This window comes from Rhinolophus sinicus, chromosome 18, assembly GCF_057876585.1.
Source record: "Rhinolophus sinicus isolate RSI-liver-muscle chromosome 18, RSI-T2T, whole genome shotgun sequence".
Taxonomy (NCBI): Eukaryota; Metazoa; Chordata; class Mammalia; order Chiroptera; family Rhinolophidae; genus Rhinolophus; species Rhinolophus sinicus.
In genome coordinates this window covers 91273071-91298278 of record NC_142518.1, presented here as the reverse complement: position 1 = coordinate 91298278, position 25208 = coordinate 91273071, and the positions used below count along the sequence as shown (strand labels likewise).

Genomic DNA, 25208 nt, shown 5'->3' with positions numbered 1-25208 from the left:
AGGAAGACAGTCAATGGTATTGTAACAGTTATATAAGATGTCAGAAGGGTAGTAGCTTGGGGGAGGGCATTATCACTTTGGGGGAGGGTGTAAATGTCTATTAAGTTGCTTTGTACACCTGAAACTAATTAAAAAAAAAGAGTAAATGGCATGTCCACATCAAACCTTGCTTTCAAGTTCTATTATTCTTTTGTAGGTAAGACAACACTGCCCTTTCAATTTGGTCCCAAGAAATTTCTCCTTTTGTGGGGAATGGGCTAGGGGTGGCTAATATATTAGGATTTTAAAGAAAAATGAGGACCAAATTAAAGAAATGGGCTTGAAGTTTGCTTTGAACTTTACAATCTGCAATGCCTATGTGACAGCTAAAGCAGGCATAATAGTCTCAGGTACACAGCAGTCTAGAGGAAGGTATGTGTAGGCAGGAGACAGGCATACTTGGTTTGGGCCCCACCTCTGCCACTATGCTTATGTCGTGGTCTTAGGTAAATCACTTAGTTTGCATGTTTCAGCTCTGATATCTGTAAATAAAGATACCTCCATCTTCCCAGGCGATCTGACAGTGCTGCTCTGTGGAGGTAGCTTGGGAAGGTTAAAAGCGCTATACTGATATCAGGGATTAGCATTTCCCACTGGACTCATACAGCTTCCAAAGTTGCAGGGCAGGCCCACTCTCACTTACCTGGTGACAGGCATATCTGAATAAGTGATCTACCAGAAGCCAGATCTCCTTGGGGACCTGAAGGGGTCTCTCACTGGCACTTTCATCCAAGGGAACCATTTGCAGAAGGGATTTCTCCTAAGAGATAAGAAAAAGGATGAGAATCAAAGGGATCTCAATAAAAATTGTCTGTAATGTAATCTCCTTCAAATTCTGCTTTATATGGGTACAATTTGACCTTCACGTCTCAAGATTTTCCTCACTGGGGACAGACCTGGTCAGAAAGCACCTGATAGTGATTCCCACAGTTCAAAGATCTCTAGATGCTTCACTTAATTGTTAAGCATTTCATTTTGGTTTATTGTGTTTATCACATGGATGCATTGTGTGTTGTAAATCCTTTCAAGGGTGGCACTGAGAATGAGCAATACAATCATGGTAAAGTTCACATACCACTGGAGATTTGTGGATTATTAAATTACAATTGTCAATATAGTACTCTGAGAGAGCAACATCTACTTAGGTTTTTGTTGACTTTTAATGTACAATTCTCCACATTAGACCTACAGGTATGAACTATTTTAGGCTTGATGAAAGGTCTAATTTTAAGGCACTAAAATTCGTAAGCCTTAAGATCCAAAAATAGTAAAATGAATACAGCATCCTAAGAGCTAGAAATACTATGAAAAGTCTAGGGTCTGAGTGTAGAAGTTATTCTTCATATTAATAGCTCAGCAAAGATTTCTTGAGGTTTTGACTCCTTCCACCTATCTTTCTACTTTTTGTTAGATTCTCCTGAAAGAATCTAAGTGAAAAACCCAGAAGTGACATAGATAACTAAATCTAAACTTGAAAATGGTGGTGGAATAAACTTAGTTACCTATGTATAGTCAAATTATATCAAGAATATGTGTGAAATAGGTTAAAAGGCCTGTGAAGGCAGCCTTCAAAAATATCCTAGTGGAGAAAACAGTGACCAATGTTTTGCATCTTCCCCCTCCTCCACTTCCAGCTTACGGTCATATATTATGTATGTTCAACTTTAGGAAATTCCGTAAATTCCATCCACAACCCCCAGCCATGTTTCTCTAAGGAAAATAAAAGAAGCATTTTACTACTTCCAGAGATTGTATACACTAAAGCAGAGCTGAGGGCTGTTCTTAACATTATGTTCTTCAATAAGCACTGGTGACCCCTTAAAGCCACTGTGTCTTTCTAAGGGAATGAGAAAGAAGAGAAGGGAGCATGGCAGCTGGTTACCACTTAAAATCTATTTTCTTCACATTTATTTTGCCTCCTTTCTTTCTTTCCCTAGGCTTCTATCACTTGCTATTCATGTTCCCTAGAACTGCCAGGACTTCTATCAGTGGCTCATCCACTAATTTCTTTCCAGTTGCGAGTATTAAATCCAGGTATCCACATGATATCTGAGCCAAAACACTGTCCATAATGCACTCTGCTCACCCTCTGGACCAAAGGCAACACACGTACAGCATCTTTAGCAGATGCCTCCACACTTACCATATATAAATTATTCAGCACTGATTCATGTACTTTTAAAAAATCTGACATCCAATTGTTTTTTTCCCCATACTAAGGCATTAAGGCAACACAAGGCACTGTCCAAGATGAAAAGACAGAACATGGCCTGCTATTAACAAGAAATGGCTGTGAAGCAGAGCCGTCACAATCCTTAGTGGTTTACAAAGGTTAATAAAATGTCACTAGGTTATATACACCATCCACTATCCATTTTCAAATTCATATGTGATAATACAAAATGTCATACTTGTGTCTCTGAAGTCTACAGAAAGATCATGCAAAGAAACAATACTTTTTTAAAAATCCACAAATTATACTGAACTCTAATTTTCAAAGGGAAAACCAGACATTGTCTTCTTTCAACAAGACACATTTGGTGCCTGATAAGCCCACTCATTGTAACCTTAGTGCTAATAACTAAAGCACTAAAACAGTACACCATCCTCACCATCAGAATGCCTTAACTCCACCAAATGAGGAGGTCACATTAGAAACTGTGTGAAAGTGTTTAAAAATGTTTTTCAAGCCCATGTTTCTCTACTTGATAGTGCTATGTGAAGCCAGGCACTCTCCAGCTCAAAGAAGTGGAAAGCCGCAGGAGCGCCTGACTAGATTCCTTTACTAGGCAGGAGAGCTGGGTTCTAGTCCCTTCCACCCCACACCGCTGATGTCAGGAGCAGTATGACTCTAGTGAATTTTACAATCTTGCTGGGCCTTGGATGTCTCATCAATTAGAATAGAGAAAACACCTTACCCTGTCTAAAGGCAAAGAGCTGGACCAGGTAACCCTTATGAGCTCGTTCAGTTCTATGATTCCATTCTATGCTGTATTTCTTGACCATATCTGGGTATTCTTTCTATGATCACTAACCCCAAATCATTCTTAGTGCAACAGAAATCCACTTCTGGTTTTACAATCATTGGAAATGGAGAACACCCAAGCAGTACCCTCCTCCATCTCATGAGCTTTCAGATGCATCAGGCAGCTCTTTAGTTATTTTTCATTTCAAAAACATAAGTCTGGAACCCTGAGTCCTATTGCTTTAAGGTCCTAGGTCTCAATGACTTGACCAGAACAGTAAGTATCTTTCCTAAATTTTAGACACACTAAAAGACCACTGGCAGGACTTTGGGGGATTTTCACAAAGTCAGAGGAATTTAATATGGGAAAACCTAGGGACATATTCCAGGGACCACGGTTAAGTGTTAATTAAGCACAGGGAAACACATAACCACCAATAGATTATATTACCTTTTCTAGGAAGCTGTCTTCTTCCTGAGAGCAGAGCAGGAAAAGAAAGTCATTGACAGATAGAAAATGATTAGAATTAATTTACAGAATTAGAAATAGATCAGCATTATTAGCACTCACTAGCTTACTAGATACATATACTTTAATCAGTTTTAAATTCTTCAAATAAATGATTGTCAAAAATGGAACACATTCTCTTATGCAAAGTTCCCTATTATGCATATTAAATTTTTGTGCAGTTTACTGAGGCTATCACTCAAGAAGCATACATGTACAGTCCTAGACTACTGTGCCCTTTGGCAGCTGCCAGCTGATCTGGCCAAATACCCTCTGACATTTCCTTTACACGTGCTGCTTGGAGGCAGGTCCTGCTGCTGCACTGTGTGGCTTCTCGCTTCACCCTAATGCCACTTCACTGGAAGAATTTGGTTGTGAGTCCGACGATGGCCATTCAGAAGGAGATGGTAAGCTTCTCTTCTTTCAACTGCCATTCTGCTCACCCTAGCTAGTTACACTCCTTTCTATCTCCCCATACCCACTCCCATCCTCAAAGGCTCATAGAATCCCCAACTATGGAGGTCCCTCTGAAATGTAAATTACTTGCATTTCAGATCTTTGTAGGCCAGAACATCCATCTTTATCCCAACTGTATTACCCTACAGGGTATAACAGAAAAAAGAAAAGCAGAGGAGAGCGAAGAAGCACTGAATTGAAAAGCTTTTTAATCATCTCTGTCTTTTGTGCTATTACTACAGTCCAATAACAACAACAGTAACAATAATGCCACCACTTAGGGAGCTTCCACCATGTATTGGGAACTGTGCAAAATGCTCCTACACAATGTCATTTAGTCTGCACACATATGCAAAGTAGATATTGTTCCCATTTTACAGATTAGGAAACTGAGGCTCTGAGGGGTTACATTATTTGCCCAAGGTCACACTATTAGGTAGTGAGTGGCAGAATCAGTATTACAACTCAGTTATGACTCCACAGACATTACCACTATGCTCCCTTAGACAACTCAAAAAAGACAATCTGACTGCTTCCTGGACAAAGAGGCAGGGAAAAGCTGTGAGAATGTATTCCACTCCATAACAGGCTGAAGATAGTGAGAAACCCCAAATACAATGCAGCATAGTAAGTAGAAAGACAACAGGTATTGGTGTTTGACAGTCCTGGGTACAAATCTCTGTTCTGCCTCTTATTAATTTTGTACAGACCTCAAGCAAGTTACTAAACTTTGCAAAGCCTTAGTTTCTTCATCTCTAAAATAGGGATAACAATATTTACCTCACAGGGACAGGAAAGCAGCCTAAACCCAGAGCTGGTGGGGCACTAGGCCAGCAGCGGCTGGATCTCTCAAAGCTCCTCACACCTCCCCAGCAACTCCCAACTGGAATTCTCCCAATCCCGCCAAGGGTCACCAAGAACTTGAGGATAAATCACAGGTTTCAGGTCTGATAGTAAAAAGAGAAATCTGATCTTGCTCTCAGAGATATGATGGGGAATGAGGGAGTGGGGGGGGGGGGGTATGTGTTCCCTGGCATTCTGAGTGGTAATGCTGAGTGCATTTCCCGCAAACAATTGTGACATATGGTGGGTCGGTTGTTAGTATTATTAGATACATTATGAATTAAACATTTCTTTCTGGGTTTACCTGGATGTTTAAATACCACATATAAGATGAAATAAAAATAATCAGAGTAATAGTGCTTTATAAAGTATATAGTATTTATAGTATTATAATTACAATACTTTCTAATGTCAGAATTAATTCTGAGTGCCAAACATCTAACACAATTTTGGAACACCACCTTTTTTAAAATTTAGGACTAAGTAACAAATAGAGAATCTGCCTGTCTGACAAACTCAATTTTCTCTCCCAGGATTACATGCCACATGATATGATGAGTAAAACTAGGCAGAGTTTTTACATACTAACCTGTCAAACCAGTTCCTCAAAGCAGTTTTCTTTGAGCAGTGACCACTATCTCTGCAAGGTACTGTACTAATGTCTTTGGGTGGTGGGGAGGATGAGAATGCAGCTGCAGAGGAGAAAGACATGGTCCCTGACTTGGGTTTACAACTGAGTTGGGGTGAGGAGTCCCAGAATTTATAGCCTGATATTGTTATAATTCACATGAGTTCTCAATAAATGATTAAAACAACAAACAAACAAAACAGTGTTCAAAGGAAGGAGAGATGGCTTTCACCTGGGGCTGTCAGGGGACTTTTCCCAACAGATATGGGACCTAACTAGCCCTTAAAAGATTGATAGGATTTTAAAAGTTAGCAATGTGGCAGAGGCATTACAAATAGAAGAGACAGAAATAAACAAAGGTGCAGAGATGGCAAATCATAAGGTGAGGTCAGGGAGCAGTTAGTCTTCGGGTTTGTGGGAGCATGGGGGGATACTGAGAAAAAGTAGGAAATAAATATGAAAAAGTATGTTGAAGTTAGACTGTGCGGGACCGTGAATGACAGGTAAAGCAATTTGGATTGCATTCGGCAGTCATGGGGGAGCTACTGACTATGTTTAAGCAAGGAAGTGACAGGCCCCAAACCTGATCAATCTGACAGCCCTGAAGAGGGTAGGGATACAGACGCAAAAGGAATTGTTAAAAGGCTATCAAGATAGGTCAAGCAGGAGAGAGTAAGCACCTTAACTGAAAATGGGAAAATATTTTTTTAAAAAAATTAATGGATATAAGAGAAAACTCTGAAAGAATAATCAATCAAAAGGATTTTGATTAGATACTGGTAGAGGGGTAGCAGATTTACACTGAGAGTTTCTTTCCCTGGCTACAAACATAAAATAGATATAAATTAGTTATTTCAACACTAGGCTTAGTCCCCACTAATAAACAGCATACTCCTAAGACAGTCCTACAGTTATTGCTAATTACTTAGTTCAACTGACCAGCCCACTCTTTGCAAAAGACTACAGACACGTTGATAACATTAAAAAAGGGAACCTAGTTCAGGATTTCCCCAGTGGGGCAACATTGGCACACAACAAATGTACTGCAAATCATTTTTCACCTCAAAATTCACCCTTAGAGGAATTTTCCCAGTAGTAAATGTAGCTAAAATAATGTAAAAATAATCATTTAGAGGTACGTTCAAATTTAAAAATAAAAAGCCAAACACTGAATGCTAAAGTTCTAGAAAGGATTACTTCATGTGAAATATAAAGAGAAGAAACACAAACCATACAGCTAACAGGTTGAAACTTATACAATTTTACTAACCAATGTCACTCCAAGAAATTTAATAAAATGAAAAAAAAGGAGGTTAGATCAGTAAGACAAAGGAAACACCTAGTAGAGAAATCACCAGGGATGAAATAACCACCAAGTTGTTATTTTTGTTATTTCAAATTTTTGATATCATTTTCCTAATAGACATGTCCCCAAGCAAATACAGGTTGTCCTCCCATCCCTCAACTTTTCTCATCTCTGCATTTATAAGCCAAACCTTCACAAGCCAAACCTTTAACCAGATCTGGAGCATTCAAATCTGCTCTCCTCTCCATTAGTCAATGCTGGAATATTCCTTCAAATGTGTCAACTTAAAGGTTCATACCACTCATCAAAGCCTTATGATGGTTCTAGATGTTCTCTGGCTCCAGCATAAACTCATCTGTACACTTCGAGACTCTATCCCCTGCCCCCACCCTACCTAGCCAACTCCACATACTCTTATTCTTATTCTCCACTCTTCCCATGGAAATCTTATAATTTTTCAAACATTCTTTTTCCTTTCACCTTCTAACCTTTATTCATGATGTCTCTTATATCTGGAAGAGCCTGCTCACCTAATATATTAATACATGCTTCTTAAATACTTGGACTTGACACAATACTTCTATGATGAACCCCAAAACACTTTCCTAGTCCATTTTATTCTTATGTGCTGAACTTATTTCTAGTTATGTTAATAAGACATGCATGAAATATTCATTAAAGCCAAAACAGACTGATTCTAAGATTGATTTTTACAGAGATTAGCTGGTCAACCAATAAGCTTTTATAGCATTAGGGCTTAAGTAAACAGCACAGGAAAGGAATCTATTGTTAATACAATTACAAGTTCCATAACTCTCATTCTAAATGACTTTCCAAAATATCGACTTACCAAACACATTGGACATTATTAGCCAGTAAAGGTGGTTAATGTTTAGATTATCTCTAACCAAACAATATTAACCTTGACTTAGAATTTAGCCATATTGTACATACAAGTAAACTTTCATCACCATGAAATTATAGAACCCACATAAACTCCATAATACTTCGTATACAATGTGTATTGAATAAATATTGATGATTAGATGCTACTTAATATGCTAGTTAATAAACAAAAAAACTCTATCTTACTTCTGAAAAAGAATAAAGATAATCACAAACAGATTCTCCTCTGTTTGCCACTTGGGGTAATCCCAATTATTGCAGGATTGGCAAAGTCACTGTCACTGAGAAGAGCAGGAAGAATAAAAAGTACTTATGCCAGCTACTTAATTCTATATTTGGTGAGAAGAGGGTGTGTTACAAGAATTTTTCTGAAACAGAATATGGAGAGTCAGCACAGGCATTGAACTCATTTCTGGTTTCACTAAAAATTTAGAGTAAATTATACAAAGAGGACAACAGGTACCATTATTAATAGCATTGTCTCATGGAATTTAAAATATCATCTTGGGTCTTAGAACAAAGATGAATAAACAAACCTAAGAAAGCATTTCAGAAGCACAAAATCAATTCAAAACAGAGTGCGAAGGAATTACAAATGGGGTACAGATAATGCTACAATTTTTGTTTACTGCCCCACATTAATGTAGATAATTTCCTCATTGATGAGATACAGGAATTTAGTAACACAGAAATGCAACACACTATAAAAAGAATCAGAACCCTAAATCCTAAAAAAATAAAAGCTTTAAAAGAATAAATGATGACCACACACATACAATTTAATAAGAATTCAGCAATTTTGTAACAAAAAATGATCAGGTTAAATTTTTAAAAATCTTGAATCATTTGTACACAAAAAGGACAGGGCTTCCTACAGAACCATTAACTGCACTAAAGATTTTGGCTACTTCCTATTCATGGTTGTCATGTGGGGCGGCCTACGGGGCCTCTGGTCCCACTCCCCACATAAGAACGCAGGATATGGTGGGGCCAAAAAGGAACACCCACGGAGCCATAGGTAGGGGAGTCATACCACTATATTCTCTCTGGCCGCCAGGCGAGACACACGCAGTAGTAGCCACATGATCTGCAGTCCGCCATTCACTTATCTGCCTGCCAACCAACCAACCAATCAACGCAGCCCTGCAGTTACATCAGTAGCCAATTGGCTCACTGGTTACAGCTGATGGCCAACCAATCACAATTGATGGTCATTCACTACCAGAGCCAGCACCTCCCCACACGTGAGGCTGAGAGCCTGGAAACTGCTCTCTGGGACTCTGTCCCCACAATGGTCAAACATGGTTAAATTACCTGATAATATTTTAAATAAAATTTAAAAATTTCATACTGGTTGAGCCTCCTTCCAGTCAGTTTGACATGGGACAATTACTGTAAAGGGTATTATAATGCTTTTGCCAACTCTGACCAAAATTAAAGCTAGATTCCAGTTTACAGGAACTAAGGTGGGAGGAGGGAGTTTAAAGGGATAAGTTTCAAAAATTACCAAGAAGAAATAATTAAAGAAATTTAAGAAATGGTGGATTCGTGACTGGACAACTGTACTAGACTTAAAAATTCAATGCCATTAAAGAAAAAAGAAGGGAGAACTGTTCTACTCTAAAAGAGACTGCAGAGACCTCACCAAATGTACTGTATGAATCCAGATTGGATTTTGGCTTTCAGAAAGCTACCAAATAAATTCTTGGGACAACTGGAGCAATCTGGAAATGGACTGGCTAGTTTTCTTAGGCGTAATAATGGTGCTGTGCTTACAGAGAAGTTTTCCTTTTTCTTAAGAGAGGCAGGCAAAAGTATTCACTGGAGAAAGTGACATATCATCACTTAATTTAAAATGGTACAGCAAGAAATATATCTCTACATAGGTATGTAAGGCATGTGGATGTTTATTTTACTGTTCTTTCAATTTTTCTGCACATTTGCCATTTTCATGATAAAAAGTTGGGAAAAATAAAGCTGGGAAATGGTGTTTGGGATGGAGAAAAGGAGGTATGAAAAAAGAGACACAATTTCATTTAGAATATATTCTAAAAGATTAAATATTAAATTTGAAAGACAGGAATACGGTGGTAGAAGAAGAAAAAACAACTATGAAAAATAATAGACTGTCAGGATATGAATTTCTGAAGAAAATGGTCTCAAACAGAGGTGTAATACATTCAGTCATGAAGGCTATAGGGAAACAGGTATAATTCCAAGAAAGAATGCTGGGACTGGACTCAAGTGTTTTAATCTGCTGAGTCATAGCTAAAACAATTCCATAGAAACAGAACAGATCACACTCAGACAAGCCAGCAGCCTGCCTGCTGGTCCAGCCCTTCCTGGTAGATGATACAATCACCGACTTTGGCTAGGGCAAATGGATCCAGTGAATTCTAATGGTAATAATAATGTATGGTTGTCACGTCACCTAAATTTCTTTGGTAAAAGACCAAGAACATACCATGTTTTCCCCAAAATAAGACCTAGCCAATCAGCTCTGATGCATCTTTTAGAACAAAAAATAATATAAGACCTGGAATTATATTATATTATTATATTATATTATACCCGATCTTATAGTAAAATAAGACCAGGTCTTATATTAATTTTTGCTCCAAAAGATGCATTAGAGCTGATTGTCCAGCTAGGTCTTATTTTCGGGGAAACATGGTACTTTTATAGCCCAAAGAGGTCTGCACACAAATCCAACAATACTTTCATTTAGAAGAAAACTTAATAGGTTGAACTTGCTACTAAAATCAATTTATGTCACTGAAGATAATATAAGCATTTCCTCCATAAGGACACTGATATTACAGCTTGGTGACAGGGAAGGGAAATCCTCCTTTCCTTTCTTAAATGAGTCACATTAAACTTGTATCAAACTTCCATGCACATTATAATCATCTGGAATGCTGGTATATGCAGATAAATAGTCCTCACATCCTGAGATTCTGATTCTGTTGCCAGAGGTGAGTGGGAGGAGGGACCTGTACTTACATAAGGACAGGTGTTCTGAGGCAAGTACTCTGAGTTTCATGTATAGGTCTGGGCTGCAATAAGCAGCCAAGTTTGACCTAGATTAGATATGATATAGTGAGCCGTAGTAGACTTGGAGTCAGAAAATCTGGGTGATAGATCTGTCACTAATTTTAGGCAAGTTATTGTGTCTGTGCCTCAGTTTTCTCAGGTGTGTAATGAGCATAATACTGCCTCTCTCACTTACTATACTTTACATACCTGCTAATTTACACAAAAGTGACTTGGAAGTATGACACATTATATCTTTGAGAAGGGAACTTTTAATCTAATTCAGTGAATTTAGTATTATCTATTATATTCCTGAGAAGAGCCAATTACAGGTTACTCTCTCTTTTTTCTTTTAGGCTTAACACAATGAAAGTAATGCTAGAGTAAGTGACATTCTTATTCTTATTTATCACTTGACAGTCCTCCCACCCCCACCCCCCAACAAAAGAGAAAGCACAGAGATAATGAAGACATCACTTAACTATTGTGAAAATTATATCCAACAGAGGTTCATGTCTTAGGCCGTTTCTTACCAAGTCTATGAGTTTGGTAACAGGAACTTCTCGGATTGGTCTTTTCATTCGGCACAAAGCCTCTAAGGATGTACCAAAACAACTTGGGAGGTAATTTCCACTGATGGTCAAGAAGTAATCTTTGCCTCGATCCAGGTGAAGGACAAGAATATCTTCAATTTTATCTTCCCCTGAGTTCAGGATGGTTACAGAGTCTTTGCTGACATACACATCAAGAGAAATGTCCACTGTTTCATCTGAAATGTAAGAGATGACACGTGGTAACAGAAATTTCCAGTGGAAAAGCAAAATGAGGGTGAAACCAACAGAAAAAGTGTCTTCTAAAATATCACCAAGTGACGAAAGAGAGATTGGACACACAAAAGAGATATCCCCAATATAACGACAGTGAAGGTAAGAGACGTGTGGTTAGAAAACAAGAAGTTAAACAAAGGGAGGGGATGTGGGAGTCATGAGGAGATGGTACATCTGAAGCAGAGACAATGGTAAAGGGAAAACTCACTTGGCTCCAAGCAGCCCTCAAAAGGTTCAGCCCGAAGCCATGGCTTGCAGTATTGGCTGTCATTAAGTTTAGGGATGAAAGAAAAATGGCAGGGAACCTGTCCATTGTTGCTGATCTGGAACTTCTCCTTTTGTAGTTGCCGAAACTTCACATTCTCAAACACAAACTGGTGAATAACAGACAGACACAAACATGCATCACTAGTAGGGGAAGTAAGTCAGTTGGATTATTCCATAGAAAATATGAATAAAGAATAAAGTAATTATTAACCAGGTGTGCAACTGCTATATCCACTTGCCAACTGAGCCAGCTATACACCATCCCCTCTCAAAAATTTTATACTCATACAAGCAGGGGAGGAGTTAGGCAGCTCTTGCTACTTCTCCAAGCTATACTGATTTTTCCTGGAATCTTAAGAGGATAACCCAACCTTGGGTCAGGGCATTCATCCCATGACCAAGTCCTGGTTCTTGAGATATGAATTAGCTAGCAACTCTGAAATATTAAATAAGAGTGGCTAAAATCTGATTGCTTACTTTGTGCCACTTGCTGTTTTAAGAGCTTCACACATATTAACTCGTGTAATCCTCACAACCATCCCTTCATCCAGAAAAGGAAACTTTGGCTCTGACAGGGTAAGATACTTGCCTGTGGCCATACATATACTAAATGGCAGTGCTGGGATTGGAATGGAGGCAGTCTGACTTCAGCATATATGGTCTTCACCACTTTGCCGTGTTGCCTTCTCTAAGTAACATGGTTTCCCCTTTGCTAACCATGATGGGCAGTAGATGGGGCAGCCATGTATTTTTGCTCACCTCCCTCCTGCTGAGTTCTAAGGAAGGAAGGAAGTCATTTTCCATTCTGTCCATGATGCGTACAATATCTTCAAACACTTTCCGATACCTCCGTTCATCCACAACCTTCACCTGAAAGAAAACGAACCTTTTTTTCAGTCTTACATGTGCCTAGCTCATCATCCTTTGAGATTACCTAACAATTTAAAACCAGCCATCACAGCAATCATTGAAAATAAACTGTGGTGAAAACAACATCGTCAAACACTTTCTGATATTTCACTCCATCCACAACTTTTACTTGAAAGAAAACAGACCCTTATTTTAGTCTTATGGACTCGCAAACTTAAATATCTCTAAGAGTCTAAAAATTTTTAAATGTCACTAAAGCAAACATAAATTAAACTAAGCATTACAGAATCACACACTTTAAAGTAAAGGTAAGGTTAATTGGTTACCTTCCTGGAAAAATTAAACCTCTGTGCTTGGCAATAATGATAAACATATAAGAAGAATATTTTCTTGCTCAATGGTTATTTGGTGGTGGAGAAGATGTGACGATTTTTTAAAACAATTTCCTGCATTGTACAAATTCACAGTGTCAAAACATACCTCATACTGTTTGTAACAATGATCATAAAGTGTTGAAACAGCAGAAAAAAATGACTAAAGCATTGAACTCTATTAGCTGTTATACACAATGCCAAGAATCATACGTAGTATCAATGCTCAGATTATACACAATGATAAAAGTATGTTAGTAAATGGAACCTATGACTATTTTAGAAAACAGCTGACCCAAATTGTCCTAGATTAGAGTAAAAGCATGACAACAGACAAACAAGCTATCTTGACAGATCAAAAATCTCCCATATGACACAGCACTTTCAGCTTCATGATTTAGCTGTGTTCTTTTCACTATTGAAACTTCATACAAATCAATGGCAAAAATGAACATAATTAGCACAGCATTTTAACTTATCAAGATCCCAGTTTCTTTTTAGAATAGAAAACTTCACAAATCCAATGTCACAGAAAGACTGATGCAGGTAATAGAGGTTGTAAAGAAAATATGGAAAATAAAAACATTAAATCTGAGCCAAATCTCTTAAAGACAGGTTTTTACATATCTGAACCATAACGCTTGAGAACTGAGGAGCAAGCAATCACTTAGTGTTACCAGGGTCCATACTATAGTGTCAGGTAAGAGGAAATTTATACTTTTTAAATACTTTTGTAAAACTTTGCAACTTTTTATTTCAAAAAGTATTTTACATGTGTCATCTTATTGTCACAATAACCTGGGAGGCTACCAAAGCAAGGATTATTCTTCTTCTAACAGTTGAGAACATCGAGATAACAAAAAGATCAACGAAGCAGCTCACTGCCATAGTTAGTACTAAAGGTGATACCTAGACCTCTAGTGTAAGACCCTTTCGAAAATACCAGGTAGGCAAAAGGACCAACTTGTATAGGTCTTAAAATGCAGATGCCTCGACCTACTAATCACAATCTCCAGGGCTGAGGTCCATGCATCTACATTATTTTAAAGCTCTCCAGGCAATTCTTATGTCCACCAAAGTCTGAGAACCAATAAAACAGATCTCATTACCTAGTGCAAGGGTGGGAACCCTATCTCGGCTTAAACTCAGTCAGCTCACAAGTCTTCTAAAGTTAATTTGCCACTCAGTACTTGGTCCCTTTGTTAGCAGTCATTGATGCTAATGGTGGCAAAAATATAATGTGGTTTTTAAAGCCTCTAATCATAGCATGTTCAAGAGTCCAAAATATGGGGTGGTTACTCAATAAAACCAAAGCTTTTCTCAGCAGGTTATCATGATAATAGCCCGTAATGGCACATTAAGAATAATAAAGGGGTAAAACACCATAGAATGTCATCACCTGATACATCCATCTTAGAAAAGGAAACTGACAAAATTAGGAATTAAGAAAAAAATACAGATTTTTCAGTCAAGATGGTGGAATAAGTAAATGCTGTGCTTACCTTCTCTTACAACCCCATCAAAATTACAACTAAATTACAAAACCATCATTGAGAATTGCCTGCAGTCTTGCTGAACCAAAGCCCTACAACTAAGGATATACAGAAGAAGCCACCTCGAGACTGGTAGGAGGGGCAGAGACACGGAACAGGCCGGTCCCACACCTTTGTGTGACCATTAAAAATCGGGAGGGATATCTCAGATGCAGAGGTCCCCCCTAGAGGAGTGAGGGCCCCAGTGCCACACCAAGCTCCCCAGCCCAGGGTTCCAGTGCCAGGTACAGAAGTCCCCATAACTTCTGGTTGTGAAAAACAGCAGAGATTGTGGATGAGTGAAATGGAGGGTGGCTGCATTCCTAGGAGCTCCTCTTGGAGGGTGCATGCACAGATTTACTCACTGATGAACTCACATGCTCTGAGCGCCAGTGCTGAGGCAGCAGCTCCAAAAACGAAAGAAGCATGGGAAGGAAATGAATTATCTGGTCACAGAATGAGGGCTAGAGGGGCAGCCTTCTCACAGACGGAGGAGCTGGAGGAAGCCACTGGTTCTGTTGAGCTCTCCCCCTTCCTGGTGTGCAGACACAGGCAGCTGCCATATCTGAGTCTCCATCAACCTGGCTAACGCCCTTCATTCACTTCACCCTGGTGATTTTGAGACCCCATCCCACCCAGTTTTTGGACACACCCAAGCAGCCTCAAGTGGCTTTTTTGTACAAACTGCCTGCCATGGATCATGTTGCAGGCTATCCTAAAGTCTCAAAAGTTCACAAAACCCAAACAAGCTGTATCTGGCTTTAGTGTGTCCCATACCTCTGGCTGAGCAGTCCTAAGCTCGGCACTACTGGCAACCAGCCTTGGTTCATGACTTGGCCTCTCAAGGCACCTCCAAGCACAGCACAGGTGGCAGCCATCTGTGGGTTGCTTTGTGGCTCATGCCACGTGACCCTGGGCAGGGCACACGCTGTGGTTGATCTTGGCCTGCAGCAGATCCCTCCCCAGTGGCCCTGGGGCTGGCCAGCTTCGGACACAGCTGGAGCACCACATGCCACCTCCAAAGACAATAGACTCAAAGAGCAGACTGGGTAGACACCAGAGCCCTGCTAAAGCAAATCCTATTCCATATGATCTGCCCCTCCACAATAGCTCCTTCACTGTAGTAATGGCCAGTCCTCAGAACCAATGCACCCAAGGGTCATTCCCTTCCAAACACTAACAAAGGCTCAGTTATAACAGGAGGACACACACAACGCACACAAATAACACACCTGGAGCACCTGGTTCTGGTGACCAGGCAGAATGCACCACTAGGCCCCACAGCACACCTACTATATAAGGCCACTCTACTGAGACTGGGAGACATAGCAGCCCTACCTAATACATAGAAACAAACACAAGGAAACAGCCAACATGGGGAGACAAAGAAACATGTCCCAAATAAAAGAACAGAACAAACCTCCAGAAACAGAACTGAACAAAATGGAGACAAGCAATCTACCAGACACAGAGTTCCAAACACTGGTTATAAGGATGGTCAGTGATCTCAGGGAGAACTTCAACAAACAGATAGGAAACAAAAAAGAACCAGTCAGAAATAAAGAATACAATAACTGAAATGAAGAATATATTACAGGGAATCAACAGTAGGTTAGATGATGCAGAAGACCAAATCAGTGATTTAGAAGGTAGCAGAAAACACACAATCAGAACAGCAACAAGAAAAAAGAATCCAAAAAAATGAGGACAATTTAAGGGGCCTCTGGGACAACATCATACATACCAACATTCGCCATCATAGAGGTAATAGAAGGAGAAGAGAGGGAGTAAGAGATCAAGAACCCATTTGAAGAACTAATGATGGAAAAATCCCTAACCTGGAGAAGAAAATGGATATCCAAGCCCAGGAAGTGCAGAGTCTTAAACAAGATGAACCCAAAGAGGCCGGAACCAAGAAACATAATTAAAATGCCAAAGGTTAAAGACAAAGAGACAATCTTAAAAGTAGCAAGAGAAAAGCAGTTAGTTACCTACAGGGGAACCCCCATGAGACTGTCAGCTTTTTTCTCAACAGAAACTTTGCAGGCCAAAAGGGATTGGCAGGAAATATTCAAAGTGATGAAAAGCAATGATCTACAGCCGATTACTCTATCCAGCAAAGCTATCATTTAGAATCGAAGGACAGATAGAGCTTCCCAGACAAGAAAAAGCTAAAGGAGTTCATTACCACCAAACCAGTATTACAAGGAATCTTAGAGGGCCTTATTTAAGATGAAAAAAAAATGAATAATAAAATGGCAATAACTTCATATCTCTGAACAATTACTTTAAACGTAAATAGATTAAATGTTGCAATCAAAAGATATAGGGTGGCTGAATGGATAAGAAAACAAGACCCATACATATACTGCCTACAACAGACTCACTTCAGATCAAAACACACACACAGACTGAAAGTAAAGGGATGGAAAAAGTTATTTCATGAAAATGGAAAGGAAAAAAAAAAAGCTGGGGTAACAATAATTATACCAAACAATGACTTTAAAACAAAGGCTGTAACAAGAGACAAAGAAGGGCCTAGTAATCCCACTTTTGGGTATTTATCCGAAGAAACCCCAAATGCTACTTTGAGGGGATGTATTTACCCATACTTTCATTGCAGCATAATTTACAATAGCAGAGATATGAAGGCCACCTGGGTTTCCCTGAATGGATGAATGGATAAAGAAGAGGTGGTATATATATACAGTGGAATAATACTCAACCATTAAAAAGAATGAAATCTTCCCATCTACGAGAACATGGATGGACGTAGAGGGTATTGTGCTACCGTGTTTCCCCAAAAATAAGACCTAGCCGGACCATCAGCTCTAATGCGTCTTTTGGAGCAAAAATTAATATAAGACCTGGTCTTATTTTAATATAAGACCAGATCTTATATAAGACCGGGTATAATATCGGGTATAATATAATACCAGGTCTTATTTTAATTTTGCTCCAAAAGACGGATTAGAGCTGATGGTCCAGCTAGGTCTTATTTTCGGGGAAACGCGGTATTTAGTAAGTCAGACAGTGAAAGACAAATGTCTTATGATTTCACTGATAGGTGGAATCTAAAGAACAAAATAAATAAAATAGAAACAAATTCATACATACAGAGAACTTTTTGATGGTTGTCAGAAGGCAGGAGGACTGGGGGTGGGTGAGAAAAGGGGAAGGGATTAAGAAGTGCAAATTGGTTGTTACACAGTAGTCATGGGGATGTAGGGTATAGCATGAGGAATATAGTCAATATTATTGTAATAACTGTATGTAGTCAGATGAATACTAGATCTATTGGGGTGATAGATGGGAGGGGGTTTGGGGCAGGGTGAAAAGGCAAAGGGATTAAGAAATACAAATTGAGAGTTACAAAATAGTCATGGGAATGTAAAGTAAAGCATAGGGAATATAATCAATAATATTGTAATGACTATGTATAGTGCCAGGTGGGTACTAGAGTAGTCAGGGGGATCACTTCTCAAATTATATAAATGTCTAACCACTATGCTGTACACCTGATGTAATGTACAGCATAGGGAATGTAGTCAATCATACTGTAATAGTGTTGTATGGTATCAGATGGTTGCTGGACTTATGGTCATCACTTCTTTAGGTACATAAATGTTGAATAACTATGGTATACACCTGAAACTGATATAATATTGTATGTTAGCTGTATTTTAATAAAAACATTAAAACAAGGAAAAAGTACAATGAGCTGGATCTTTATGTAATAACACGGACAGCTCTCCAAGACACACCACTGAATTAAAAAAAAAAGCAAGCTGCAGACCAATGCATATAGTATGAGATCATTTATGATATATACACATCAACAAACAAAACAATACTATACTGTCAGTGAGTAAACAGAAAAGCATATGCAAAGGTCTAGTACTGTAATGTCCAATATAATAGCGAGTAGTCCTTTAAATTACTTCAAAGTAAAGGAAATTGAAAATTCAGTTCTCAAAGTCACACTAGCCACACTTCAAGTGATAAATGGCCTCCTGAAGCTAGTAGCTAATGTACTCGACAGGATAGATCTGTCATCACAGAAAGACCTATTAGACAGTGGAGGCCTATAAAAATAAAAATCCATAAGAGTAGTTGGCCTGGCTGGGGAGTGGGATTTTGGGCAAAGGTGGGAATGGGGGATAGAACAGGAATTAAAGAACCTCACCCTTATCTGTAAAGTTTGCTTTTTTTTTCAATTTTAAAGACAAAGCCCTTTTGAATTCCTGTGTAATTTAAAGAGTACTGAAAACTAGAATGGTAGACCTTTATTAAAGATACACAAAAATACATAGGAAGTGTGGAAAAAATTTAAATATCCTGTTGGGAGCTCTGGATTAATGTGTATGGAGTATTACAAATATTCCAAAGTTCTGAAAAGAAATACAAACAAAAAAGCCAAGCATAGATGATTAAACCAAAAAGGTTAGTGTTTGGGGAAAGACATCCTTTTAAAAATGGATTAAGAGAACGCAAATGAAGAAAACAGGACACAGTGTGATATACAGATGATGTATTGCAGCACTGTACACCTGAAACCTATGTAACTTTACTAACAATTATCACACCAATAAACTTTAATTAAAAAACAAAAAAACAAAAAGAAAACAGAGCAGCCCACAAGCACAAACTAGAAATTAGTTGGGGCTAAAAGTAGTATCTGAGGGCATATCTAGTCAGTTCTTCTGAGCTATAGAGTCATTGTAAAGTTAGTGGAAAGAGCATCTACAGGGTTGGGAGTTAAACAGACCTAAGATTTGAATCTCAGGAATCGCAGCTGAATGCTCTTTAAAGAAGTTATCTAAATGCACTGGTTCTCCATTTGCTCATCTGCTAAATGAGAAATATTTAACTCAAAGCATTGTTAGAAGGAGTAAATGAGAGGTATGTAAATTGCCTGATACAGTTCCTGGCACATATTAGCTACTATTTGAGGAATACTTACTATTATTATTATTATTTTAAAATGTAAAAATAGACTAAAGTAAAGTCATGATTGCCTCAATAAAATTTAGACTCTATTCTAAGACCAAGAACTAATGTTTTACATAAAAGAAATGCCTCAAAGTCATTCCCCTTTAAGACAGGAGTAGGAAGGTGAGGGGATTAGAAAGCACAATCGGTAACCACAAGATTGCCATGAGGATACGAAAGTCAATTTGGGGAATGTAATCAATAATGTTGTAAAGATTTTGTAGGGTATCCGATGGACACTTGTCTTATTAGGGAGATCACCTCAGGGATGATGTAGATGCCTGATCACTGCACTGTACACCTGAAGCTGAAGCTGAACAATAATGAATGTCACTACAATTTTATATGTATGTGTGTGTATGTATATATATATATATATATATATATATATATATATATATATATATGTATGTGTGTGTATATAGTTACAAGAAGTGGAGTACAGCATTAGGAATAGAAACAGTGGAAATGTAATGGCTGTATGCGATGTCAGAGGGATAGTGGATGGGGGGAGGGGGGTTCACACAGTGTGAGGGATATAAATGATAAATGTCTAACTATTACATTGTTTTGTACTCCTGAAACTAATAAAAAATAAATGAAACATTTGAAAAAAAAGACAGGAGTAGGATAAAAAAAAACACACAGGAGTAGGATAAGGCATGTGGGTGATAGCCTATCTCAGAAGCCCCCAAAATTGACATATACAGAAGAAAGTAACCACCCTCCTATGCTTTTGGCATGTCTTTCCTCATTAATCCTCATAAGTAGGTATTATTTTATTCCCATTTTATAGAGGAGAAAACTGAGGCACAGGGATATTACATAAATTTTCCATGGTTACACAGAAAGTGGTTGAGCTGGGATGCAAATCTAAGCAGTCTAGTTATAAAGTCCATCCTATCAAGCAATGTACTATACATATTCTGACAGAATGTATGACTGCAAGTCTAGACAATCTATAAGAAATAATCTAAATGTACTAGCTGTCATTAATTAAATCAACAAGATCCCAAGATATAACCTGCATACTAATAACACACAGCTAGAAGATACAATGTGAAAACAAAAACTCTACTCACAACAGAGACAAAAAACAGCTAAATAACTGGCCATTAATTCAGCCCAGGAAACAACAGTGTTAAAGAAAAATTTTAAACCTGTGCTCCTGGATGTGAAGGGTTCACTAAAATAGGGCTGACAATACGCTTAACGTATATACAAATTTGACTGTATTTTTTTTCAGATTTTTTTAGAACTTTATTTTTCAATTACAGTTGACATACAGTACTATATTTGTTTCAGGTGTACAACACAGTGACTAGACATTTATATAGCTTACAAGGTGATGACCCTGAAAAGTCTAGTACCCATCTAACATCATACATAGTTATTACAATATTATTGACCAATGGATTCCTTTGCTCCTGCTGTCCCCACCCCTCCAACTGGAATCTCTCTCCCGGTGCTTCCGCTCCTTACAAGTTATCTGATGAAAAGCTACTCATCCTTTAAAACCTAGCCGCTCTTTTTTACATAAGGACTTAAGAGGCTGTGGGGACAGAGTCCCAGAGAGCAATTTCCAGGCTCTCGGCCAGACATGGAAAGGTGCTGGCTTGGGTAGTAGATGGCCATCAGCTGTGACTAGTTGGCCATCAGCTATTACTGGTTAGCCACTAGCCACTGATATAACTGCCGTGGCTACGTTGGTTGGTTGGTTGGCAGAGAAGTAGCAGGCGGATTGCGCATCATGTGGCTCCTGCTTCCTGTGTCTCCAACCCAGTCGCCAGCGAGAATATAGTGGTATGACTCCCCTATCTATGGCTCCATGGGTATTCCTTTTTGGCCTCGCCATATCCTGTGTTCTTATGTGGGGAGCGGGAGCTGAGTCCCCGCATGACAGAGGCTAAAGCTACTTTCCAGCCATTATGCAGCATGAGAAACATCTCCGTCACTAAGAGGCCTGGAGCATTAAAAGCCATAGAAACAGCATTTTGAAGGGTCGAGGGCACTAACTTCTCAATGCTGCAAATGATTGTTTGGTTTTAGAAACATTTATGGATCACTGAACTACTACTGATCTGTTCTGAATGTAAACAGTGTTCTAAGAAAAGATACTTAATACACAAATAAGTGAAGGAACAAACAAGTGTTTACCCCAATATGGAAGAGGGCACTAACAGGCTTGTGGTCACTGGTTTTCAGTTCCATGTGACTCCGGTAATGAAGCTGATTAACATTTGTTCCTCTCCAAAGAATTCGGTCACACCAGGCTGGAACCCGACATTTCCCACTGCAAATAAAGAAAGGAATTATAAAAAGAACATACCACACAAGAGTGTAATACCTACCACACTGGTTCAGACCTAGGTTAGGCCCTCTTGTCACATACACTTGTCTTTTCTTAAAATCCCCAACTATTATCTTCCCTACTATATTATAAGCTCTGTGAAGGAAGTGTGTCTGCTTGTTTGCCACTGAATTCCCAGCCCCCAGCAAAGTATCTGTTGCAAAGTAGGTGTTCAATGAACAATTACCTAATGAATGAATAAACAGTGCTCCTAAGATTAGGATTACATCTTCAACAACCTTGTCCCATGGGAAAGTATAATAGTACCTTCTTAAAATATCCTCAGAAGTTCAGGATTATATTCAGCACACGTCCTCCTCCTTTGCTCTATGAACCGTAATGATACTTTGCAAAAGACAGACAACTAATAAAATCTAAAAATCCTATCCTGTATTCCCAGACTGGGCTTAAACTCTGGAGATTAGTAATAGTAGAATTTTTTCCTTTAAACCTGGGCTTTTATGGACAAGTCTAGCTTCTCCTACTAGAAATGAACTAACATCTAAGCATGCAATTCTGAACACATAACAGCACATAGAATACCAAAAGTAGGGAAAAAGCCCATTCATCCTTCTATTAAAATAAGTAACACCTTGTACACCTGATTCAGAAGGTGACACAAATAAGTTCTTTTTTTTTAAGTGTGTTTTTCCAGGACCCATCGGCTCCAAGTCAAGTAGTTGTTTCAGTCTAGTTGTGGAGGGCACAGCTCACAGTGGCCCATGTGGGGATCGAACTGGCAACCCTGTTGTTAAGAGCACCTTGCTCTAACCAACTGAGCTAACCAGCCACCCCACAAATAAGTTCTTATCAGTAGCTCTTCAGTTGACTCTCAAGTCAGGTGAGTGGAAGAAACAAGACCAGTGTACAGATCTTTTATCAGTGTCACTTTTCACTTGCTGACCGGCTCCTGTGGAGCACAGACTCCTCCCCACCCCACTCTAGTGCTCTGTGAGTCTAAAGAAGCTGAATATGCCCAGGGATTCTCTCTTTCAAGCTGGGCTCTGCCAGCTAGGAAACCACAGGAAGCAAAGAAATAGATAGTAGGTGGAAGACAAATAGCTACCAGGAAGTACTGACAATGGCACTTTACTGGGAGTAATTAGGAAATTAAAGGGCTTCCCAGACTCGGTCTCAGCTTTCACTGGCAGTTGGAGAGATTGGACCCAGACATCATTATTTTTTAAAGTTCCGAAAGAGTTTCTAATGAGTACTCAGTATTGAGAACCACTGTGCTGGAAGAACCATTCAAGTCTCTTTGTTTTCATCTAATGGTGTCTTGAGTTAAATAGTTAAGAAACAGTTTGGAAAAAACAGAACAGGTAAATGGTAAGGAAATAGGGGCAAGATCAGGTATGTCAAAATCTAAGCAAGTCTGCTGAGGTGACAGAAATAAGGCACTGCAGGCAGCACATAAACTTCAACAGCCCTGACACAGAAGTTACACTTTTTAAAGATATGCTCACTTTTGAATACACATGAATTAAAAACTCTTCTGTAATAGCACTGAGGCATCAGATTTTTTATATCTGCTTCTGGAAAGACCTAAAAAATTCCTAGCCCTTCACCAGTATGGAGGGACAGAAATAAGATCAGGCCTTAACATATTCTACGAGGAGGTTCTTGTTACTTTACCTGGAATCCCATCGGTCAGTTTTAGAGTCATACTTATAAGTGGGGATAAACTTGATTTCCCCTTCAGTGAAGTCAGCAAACGCTTTTTTCTGTGTGCGCTGAATATTTAGCTAGAAATGGAAAGAAGCATCATATAAGCAGGGTAATACGAACTGAATATTAGGGACAATCAGGTTGATCAGCCATTTCTAAGTATCTAGTTCCACAGCCTTTGCAACTGTCAGAGTACATAAATAATTTCTGTACCTTACGAATTAAATCTTGCCATTCCAGTAACACATAAACTCACCAACAGATAGAATGCTCATTATGAGCATATCAGTAATTTTTTATTGCTATTAGTGGCCTGGTAAAAATGGAAAAATGAAATCTGAATAATCATAAATTCCCTGAAGGTGGACAGGAACTATCTAGCACAATTTTAATTTTAAAAAAAGCACACAAATATTGAGTGGATAATTCCAGAAGCCAAATTCAGTGAACAGTTATAAACTGTTTTGAAAGTTATCCTAAAATATTTTACTAGAATTACATAATACTCAGAGTTTATTCCAACTGGACACCCTTTGGAGGTGAGATAGAGGAAATCATACAAAGAAATTAGCCAGCCAACCTCAATGTGAAGAAAGACATGGCCAAGAAAGGTTCACTACAAAAATCATTCTACTGCAAAACTCCTGAATTTTGACTATGTAAGGTCAAAATTCTCACATAAAGATTTAAAGGTATTCAAATCAAGTTGAAACATTTTCTTCCCTTGAAAAAAAATTCACTTTTAGCAGCCAGTATTCATAAGCTGAAATAAAAATGCAAATCATGTGCTAGGTACTGAGGGAAATAAACAGAAAACTAGGTGACTGAATATCAAGTTTTATATGTTACCAAATAAATGCTTTCCCCCACAGGTTTTAACTATAACCCAGCTAGCCCCAACTTCTCAATCAGTTCCTATTAGACCACAGTCTGTGCTATTTGTCCCAGGCAAACTTCTCTTCTGTGCTTCCCAATCGCCTCACAGGGCCTCCCTTTCTTACCTCCAAGCTGTTGCTCAGCCTGCCAAGTCAATCAGAGAAGCTTTCCCTATTCCATCTGCCAAATCACATCAACATAGCTGAAGGCCCCCTTCCTCCAGGAAGTATTCTCCAATTCATCCTACCCATTCTCCAACTCATTGACACAAATCTCTTCTTGATAAAACTTTAATGAATAAACCTTATATGTACTCTTTATCACTATCGCTACCTCCCCTCCTGCCATCTAAGCGCTTAATAAAAGCACTACAAACCTGTGTGTATTCACTGCATCACTCATCACACTGTTTCCAAGATAATGAGACCTTTCCATCTATTCCTGGAGTGAGACACACCTCCCACATCTAACTCATAAACCTAACAATTTTATTTGCTATCTAGGGAAGTACCTATAAAATGAAAATTTACCTGGTCAAATTTCAAGAGTCTCTGAAGGTCATTCTTGCTAATAAGACTCTTCACTTCATTGGCATCAGGCATGCAAAGTCTATAGTTCAAATCTCCCAACCAGATGACAACACTGAGGATTAAGAAATACATGAACAGAAGTAGCAATAATTAGCATAAAAATCAATCAGAGAAGAATTGAGAGAAGAAAAATGGGTTGATTACTGATAAGGATTCATTTATCACTACTTGACAAGGAGTT

General features: G+C 38.7%; 1 protein-coding gene across 3 annotated transcripts in view; it reads right to left on the bottom strand.

The window, feature by feature from the left end:
• OCRL (OCRL inositol polyphosphate-5-phosphatase) overlaps positions 1 to 25208 on the bottom strand; it is a 65055-nt gene that overhangs the window by 7193 nt on the left and 32654 nt on the right. For 2 of the 3 annotated variants that reach the window (XM_074323274.2, XM_019732289.2), the window contains exons 13-20: positions 24968 to 25079; positions 23529 to 23638; positions 21701 to 21836; positions 12538 to 12648; positions 11720 to 11885; positions 11218 to 11453; positions 3456 to 3479; positions 683 to 799 (exon numbers count right to left, since the gene is read on the bottom strand). In XM_074323274.2, the coding sequence (XP_074179375.1) occupies positions 683 to 799; positions 3456 to 3479; positions 11218 to 11453; positions 11720 to 11885; positions 12538 to 12648; positions 21701 to 21836; positions 23529 to 23638; positions 24968 to 25079 (1012 nt within the window). The remainder of the gene's footprint in view (positions 1 to 682; positions 800 to 3455; positions 3480 to 11217; positions 11454 to 11719; positions 11886 to 12537; positions 12649 to 21700; positions 21837 to 23528; positions 23639 to 24967; positions 25080 to 25208) is intronic. The other variant, XM_074323276.1, reaches the window with a different exon arrangement.